The 8178-nt window shown below is 46.4% G+C and overlaps 1 protein-coding gene across 4 annotated transcripts in view; it reads left to right on the forward strand.

The window, feature by feature from the left end:
- The window catches only part of CREB3L2 (cAMP responsive element binding protein 3 like 2), a 127285-nt gene that overhangs the window by 6305 nt on the left and 112802 nt on the right, over positions 1-8178 (forward strand). Inside the window, exon 1 of one of the 4 annotated variants that reach the window (XM_006031811.2) lies at positions 7529-7949. The exons of 1 other annotated variant lie outside the window; for it this stretch is intronic. In XM_006031811.2, coding sequence (XP_006031873.1) covers positions 7848-7949 — 102 coding nt within the window. In that variant the 5' untranslated portion in view covers positions 7529-7847. 2 more of the 4 variants (XM_025213466.1, XM_025213465.1) reach the window with 2 other exon arrangements.

The following is an 8178-nucleotide window of genomic DNA, read 5'->3' on the forward strand; positions in this document are numbered from 1 at the left end:
AAAGAGTGTGGTGAGTCAAAAAGATACATATGTGCTTAGATAGATAGCACAGAAAATTACTAGCCTGTTTTTTCAAGTTAGAGGGCCAAACTGCTGGAAGAGAGTCTGGATTTACAACATAGTAGAAACTTGGTCACGGAGTAGGCAAGACTGGAGAAAACAGCAGTATGAAAGGAAGACTCAAGAAGAGAAGTCTGTGAATTACATGCTTGTTCAGCTCTGCAAAGATGTTTGCCTTTGTACAATCTTTTGTGCCTTCAGTGTCATTGCTGCTCACGTGTTCAGTTCTAGATATAACTTATTCCATGTTTCTTGTATCTGGATACTGGGCAATTAATATTATCCAGGAAGAATCAGTTTCCTTTGTTTTGCCTGATTCTGTTTCTCCTTTTCTGGTATTTAGCACAACCCACCAGTTTCTAACTAATATCGACTTTCTTTTCCAGGAATGATTTTGCTTCCAGCACCAAAACTTTTGTGTTGCACATACGTTTGATAGCTACTCTAATATCAGGCCAATGACTACGTATGTATGACCTTTTAGTTGCGTTTTGTCAATGAAAAGGGGGAGTTCCTTTACAAGCATTAGAGTTCAAAATAGCAGTCACTCAATACCAAACATTGCATCTTACTAACGTACAGTCAGAAAAATACATCCTGTTAGACTGGTTTCCAGAAATTGAATGCACTTAAAACTGTGCTAGACGGGCAGCCTGGGAGAGATCCTTTGGTTAGTGATCTTATCAGTATGGTAGTACAATACTGACAGGGATCAAAGAATCTTCCCCATAGCACCAGTGTGCCTCAACTCTTTCCTTGGCTGACACTTAGGGAAAGCAGAATTCAACCCTTATTCCCTTCTGTGCAGACTGCCACGAGGACGTGATCTTAAAGGTTCCAAACCTACACCTTTCAAGGCTGGTCCAATGTCATTACCTTCAACAACAATGCATTACAATGCTAGAATTTAACAAGTCTCCCCTTTCCCTCCACCAGGTCAGATTCTTGACTCTGGGACCTCTTTCGGTGCAGGTAAATTGGTTTATGACATTTTCCATGCTGCCACATACTTGTACTCCACTGAGGTATGTGATCTCTAACAATTTAGAATTGCTCATCTTAACAAGAATGTTTATAGATCATACATTTTCTATCAATACATTTTGATTTAAAATGCAACTTCTACAGAGGACTCTTCCTCCCACCCGTCCCTCGCACACCTCACATCAGATTTTCCTAAAATATCTTTTTTTCCCCCCTTGCTGTGGGAAATAAAATAGTTTTGTTTGGGATCAGCCCACATGAGAAACATTTTGGTTTGTTGAACAGAAGTGAAATGTTTAGTATTGGGCTGTTCGACATTAATCTGTGTGTGAATTGAGGCGTGGAACTTCAGGTACACCTATGGCCCCATTCTCTGTGAATGAGCTCTGTAGCTGGACAATGTACCCCAGGATGCACCAGATTTTTCTTTTTGATCAAAATAGTACATTGTGGGAGAGGACGTTTAAACAAAGTCCAAGCACAGAGGAGATTAGGGACACAAAGAAACTGAATTAAACTCTCAGGCATTACAGCAACTTGTGGAAAGGAAAACTAATGTTGAACTAACCCCAAATGAAACTGTTCTTATTCAGCTGAATGAACTGCTCCGCTGCCCCTGCCAACAAATGAAGCATCTTTGGTTCAAGATGGTCAAATATTTTAAATCAAAGAGCTTTGACATATTTTGTTCCATGAAAATTGTTGCTATTTCAACTCTACTTCCTCAGTTTTAGGATGAAAACAAATGTCTGCACATCAAAATTGCTCAATGAATGGAAATGCCAGTGTTCTACTAGCTCTATTCCTTTGTGTTGCTGGGACCTAGCTCAGGAAAGAATGTCAACAAGGATATTTCACGTTGTTGTTTATGTATAATAATGAGATTAAGTGTTGAAATACCATTTATGTATCTATTAGATTTATACCCTGCTCTATCCAGAAGGCTCAGAGCAGCCTACAATAAACAACTCACAGAGAGGATTCACCAAACATCACCCCAAAACTTGAGAACTCCAACTCCCCCACCAATCACCACTTCCATTCCCAAACCCCAGCACAAGCAAATAAATCCTCCTGCCAATCCAAACCATACCTCCCAACCAGCATTCACATCAAGAGACAAGAAACCTCTTCCTGTCCACCACCCTGCCTCGCACCCAGAAGAGATCCCGCTATTTACTCCTGAGAGATGCAGTTCTTGATAGCTTAATATTCATTGTCTAAAATATCACATTTTTCCCTTTTTAATGAATCTTCTGGTGTTTTCAGTAGCATAAAATATCCTGTAATCCTGAGACTGTTCTTTAATTCTAGTGTTTTGTTTAAATCAAAGACAAAATCTCCTCATGAATATGAAAACATAAATCTGCAAGGTTTTCTTTAAGTTCACCTGGGATGGGTGTTAAACACAAGATTATAGTTACGTGCTAAGCAATCCCATAAGGCTTCACGATTTTGCTTGAATACTTTCATTGTGTTTGAAAAAAGATTGGCTTGGTGCATGCTATATGGGTAACTTGTTTGCTCAGGGTGTCAGAAAACCTTTGATTTGTCTAAGCGTGTAAAACAACCACGTTCTTCCTGTTTGGTTTTTGTTTGTTTGTTTTTTTTCAAGTTTCTCATATGGTTGAATTCATTGTCTGTAAAAGCACAGATTGGCTTCCCAGGCAAACAGAGGGCATGGTAGATTTGGACACATATAAGCTTTTGTGTGCAGAAGCTCAGCACATTTGCAAATCTACCCTTCCTTCTACTTGACTTCAGACTGACACAGCTAACTCCCTGGCAAATAGCGAAACAGTGTGAGGACTAGTGAAAGTTTCCCTCATATCAATATGCCAGTTTGTCTCAATCGTGTTCCTGTGGCAGCTCTAATCCGTTGTTGAACCTCAGTGACCACATAACCAGCTCCTATGTACTCATATTACCACCATCATCTATCACCTTCATATCCAAACAGCACATATGTCAATTCTGAAATGCAAAAACTCCCTGTTATTGCATGCTTTGTTCTTTCTGGTGTGATTTTCTTTTTCTTGAAATATAAATGAGGCAAGGATTTTTTGGTGATATCTTTTATTGGATCAACTGTAATCTAAGCAAAGTTTAAATGAGTACATACAGAGTTAAAAAGCTAGTGCACTAACTCACGGTTCCATCTAGCATCTCAAATTTTGTTTAGCAATTAAACTATATGGGGTTTTAAATTTAAAGTTAAATTTTACTGCCTAGGAACAAGGAACTGTCTGAGCACAAAAACAGGAGGACTGCCTCTGCCCTAAAAAAGCTTGTAATATAAGAGACAGGCCTGGTCTATACTGACCTTGCTCTGGTGCTAGAACTTCCATGCCCACCCAGGCACTTTTGGTGGTTTCAGTCCACAGCTGTGCTGCTAGTTTGTGAAGTGTATCTTAGGAAGGCAGCAGCTTCTGAAGGGACCACAGCAGCCATCAGAAGGTGTGGGAATCTCTACATGTGCCTCTGCCAGCTGCCAGGCTGTAGCTGAAACCCTGTTCCACTTAGTGGAGCTGGAGTAGCTCTGCTGGCAGGGAGGATGGTTCAGCTGCTGTTGAGGAGCTGTGGTTGTGGATGCTTTCATAGTTTGGTTGCCAGAACTGGCATTCTGTTGGCAAAACTTTGGAGGTATAGACAAGGCCACAGATACAGGCATTTTACATTTTTAAAATGATCCTTTTTATTTTCTGATATAAATTATTCTTAATTTCTGTACACGCAATAAGCGATGTGTACATTTTGTGAGCAGCTAAGAGTGTACTAATAGAGGTCAGATAGTAAGCAACACTTTCATAGCAGGCAACAAGTATTTGAAGTGACACCATTGTGTTACTATTCATGTGTGTCATCCAGTGATTCTCAATCAGGGTACCACAAGACCCTTTTAAGATTGGCACCGATATAAAAAAAATTGACTATATCGGGAATTGGCCTGATGTGGTCAGTAATTTGGCCGATAAATGTACATGCAGCTGCAGCGCAGCATGCAAGGAGCAGAGCCCGGCAGCATGCAGCTGGTAAGTCTGTTGTGAAAGGGGAGTGGGGAGGGAAGGGGTGTGGGTAGGTGGTGAGGGAGGGAGTGGGGCTGGGACTTGGTTAGACGCTGCCCAGCTGGGGTGGAGCTGGCATGGGACAGAGCTGTGGCTCATCCGTGGGGGCTTGGGGGTGATGCCCACTGCTGCGCACCGCTTGTCTGGCGGCTCCTGCTGCTCATCTGGGAGGGCACGGGGGTGGGGGATGCCCCCAGATCTGCACAGGACAGGCTGGGTGGGCTGCAGCTGGGGCTGCACTCGGGGCAGGGGGTGCTGGTGCTGGGGGGGGGGTGTATGGTGAAGTCTGGGGTGGCTGCAGCCCCTCTTTGCCCCCCTCCCAGGGCCATGACCGCCCACCCCGAGGGCAGTGCTACAGCCTGCCTGGCCAGTGCAAATCTGGGGGCATGTGCCCCCTCTCCCCCTCCCAGGCAAGCAGCGGGAGCAGCAGTGGGAGCCGCCCCTGGATGAGCCATGGCTTTGTCCCATGCCTGCCCTGTCATGACTGGGCAGTGCCTACCCCAGCCCCAGTCCCTCCCTCACCACAGGGCCCTTGATCTGCCCCCCCTCCCCTCTCACCACAACTGACTTACCAGCTGCACGCAGCTGTGTAGGAAATTGGATGGGTATCAGCAGATATACCTCCTTAAAAATTGGCTGTTGGTATTGGCCCCCAAAATCTTGCACCCCTGTTATCAAATCACCCCTCAACCTTCTCTTCTCCAAACTAAATAAGCCTAGCTCTTTCAGCTTTTCCTCATAAGTCAGGCCCTCATAATTCGTCATACTTCTTAAGCTTCTAATTTTTGCTGCTCTCTGCTGGACTCTTTCCAATCTATCCACTTTCTCCTTGAACTATGGAGCCCAAACCAGGACACAGTAAACCAGGTGAGGCCTCTCTATAGTATCCATCATGTCAAAAACATTTTGACTTGTTGTAGTCTTTCTGAGTTCTTTGTAACAGAAGAATTGCCTTATTATTTTTCCATAGTCAAAATGTGAATGAAAGCTAAGGGCTGGCATTTTCCAAGGGATCCCTTAAATCTAAAAAGTTGAGAATCACTGGTGTAATCTCTTGATACTGTCCAGCTGCTAAACAGCATCTTATGCATTTTCCTGCCTTTTCTTTTGTTTTTTGGTTGGTTTTTTTTTTAAGGTAAATAATTTTAGGTAAACTTAACTGTTTTGGAGACTGAATTTGGCAGTATATTGGCCAGGAGATTGTCATTCTATAGGGAATAATTCAGCATTTGCAAAACAGTCTAGGATGGGTATGGCACAGGAAGTGGTAGTGTGCATCTAGTAATATCCCTCTGCTGTACTTCAGTCTTGTCCTGGAAGGGATTACCTTTTGGATCTGGAAATGAATTTAGTTCTGATGCTATTACCTAGCATACTTTAGACTGAAATAACTAAAGAACTTCATACAAACCATAAAACAGTCGTCTGCATCTGTCTGTACCTGTCTGTTACTACCAGCTTGTGTACAATTTGAATCATTCCCCTGAAGGGAAAAAAATTCACATTCATTTTACTGGTGCTCTAAACAGAGGTCAGAGCAGAGTCAATTTAATATTGGATCCATCTGTGATGGGCAATATTGCCGTAAATTCCACAACCTGACTTTTGTCCATCTGGTGTGACTTCTTAAATTAAAAACAGATAACTGGTTTAATCCAAGGTTGATTAGTCTGAGATTTGACTCGGATCAAAACAGACATGGGACAGTTGTTTACACACAAGGCTTAAATAGCAAATAACTCAAATGAGCTGTGATTATTCTGCAGCAAAGGTTTCATCTGGATACTTTGCAGGCACTTCATGTGGGACAACGGCCTTGCCCATCTGTAAGGCTTGAGGTTTGTTGCCAGAGAAAAGGCTCAAATCTGAATCAAACCTGTTTATTTTTAGCCTTAGCACAGAATTTCCTGAAGGTGAACAGGATCTCTTTCTTATACAGCTTAGGGTCCTGTAACTCCCCATGAAACACTCCTTCTCTCTCAGATGGATTCTTATTTGCCTTCTGGCACTGATGCAGAAAGCATTCAGGCGTGCTCTGACGTAGAAAGCTAAAATAGCTGCCTTGGCAACGTACCCGATTCAACACAAGCTGGTCATTTATTGGGGCCTGCTCGTTCTCAGATTGCCCTTATTTGTTTTCCTGCTGCCGCTCATGCAGCTGTTGGCTGGGTGGAGTAAGAAAGATCCTGGAGGAGAATTGCCTACGCGGATCCTGTGGCTGGGGCGGGGAAGCCACACTTGAGGCCATTTGATCAAAACAGGCATGGGACAGTTGTTTACATGACACACAAGGCTTAAGTGGCAAATAAATTAGCTGCTTTTGTTCTGCGACAAGTTTTTTATACTGATACTTGCAGGCATTTCACGTGGGACAAGCGGCTGGTCCATCTGTAAGGGCTGGGGTTTGTTACCAGACAAAAGCCTCAAATCTGAATCAAACCTGTTTATTTGGGGACGTGCAAACATAGCTTCATGACAAAAAGATTGCGCTAAGGCTAAAAGCAGCCTTAGGATCTATCCAACCTAAATTGCCTCTGCTGCAGCTTGAATATATTGCTTCTAGTCCTATCCCTGATGGCTGCAGAGAAAAGTACATCAGTGTCCTCTCTATAATCCTCCTTTGGGTAGTGAAGACTGTTAGCAACCTCCTCTTCTCCAGACTAAATAAGCCTGCTCTTTCAGCCTTTCTTTTAAGTCCTGCTTTTCTTCTGGCGTCCTACACAGGGCCAAGCCCCAGCTCCCACATGAAGTGCCTGGGAAACATCTGTGGCCAGAGACTAGTGGCTAAATAACACCAGTCACAGGCTCCATCCCTGGCCAGACTAGGTGATCTCTTGAGGTCCTTTCCAGCCTTACATCTCTAGCTCCTAGTTGCCTTTAAGCTGCCTGTGGGAATGGCTGTCCCGGGCTTGCTGATGCCAAGTAAAACCCAGGAGGATGAGGCGCGGACTAAACCCTGTGTTTAGCCCGGGGAGTTCCCACAGGGGAGGGAAAGGAAGACCCAGGCAGTCAGAGAGCCCCGAGGTGGATGCCCTCCGTGCAGCTTGTGAGCTAAGTCCCCTCCCCGGCCGCACGGCACCGCGCCCTCCGCATTCCAGCGTTGGGGGCGGGGCTCCGGCCGGCCCTGCAGTCTTGGCGTTATCCCATTGGCCCCAGCATCCGCCCGTCGCGCTCCGAGCGTTCTTATTGGGCCGCCCCCTCGTCTATGACGCCACACATCATGGAGCCCCCGCCCACATCGGGGGTCCGGCCCCCCTCTATGACGCCGCTCATGTGGAGCCCCCGCCCGCATTCCACAGCTGGGAAACAGCGCCCGGTCTCCTAAGGTCTGATTGGGCAGAGCCTGCAGGGGGAGCTCGATTCCCGTCCGCGATTGGCAGACTCCGTGTAGGGGGCGGGGCTTGGCTGGAGCCCGGCTAAGCCTGAAGCAGCTGTGGGGAGGGTCCCAGCTGATAGAGGGAGCTGGTAAAGCCCCCGCCCCTCTCTACCGCCGCGGGTCAGCTGCGAGCACACAGTTAGGGGGGCGCAGCCTTGAGTGCTGGACAGCGGGGGAGGAGGGCTCTGCTCTGGCTTGAGAGCCTGCCCTCCAGCTCCAGCCTTTGAAGGGAGCACCCGGTGCGGAGGGGTGAAGGAGACCTCTGGTCTTATGGACCAGGGCTGCTCCCTGCGAGCCTACAGCCCCCAGTGAAGTGTGCCCCCGATACACGTCCCCAGGCTCGGCTGTGGCCCTAGGTCACCATGGAGGTGCTGGAAAGTGGGGATCAGAGCCTGTTCCGCTTGGACCGCAAGCTGAGCGAGCTGTCAGAGTCTGTGGACTCCGAAGTCCTGCTGTACAACACGGTGAGGAGCAGCAGCCCTGGGCCGTGGGAGGGGATGGGGGTCTGGCTTGTATTTGGGGCAGAGGGACATCATCTTGTACCCACGTTGCCAAAAGGAGGCAGTGTAATGTGGAGGGAGCAGCATCAGACCTTGGGGGGAAGAGGAGCAGACATGGGGCAGCGTATTCAACACCCTGAAAACGTAAGCATTAGAAATCCCCTGCCTGGATTTATGCCCACGGAGGAATGCC

Source organism: Alligator sinensis, unplaced genomic scaffold (assembly GCF_000455745.1).
Source record: "Alligator sinensis unplaced genomic scaffold, ASM45574v1 scaffold585_1, whole genome shotgun sequence".
Classification (NCBI taxonomy): domain Eukaryota; kingdom Metazoa; phylum Chordata; order Crocodylia; family Alligatoridae; genus Alligator; species Alligator sinensis.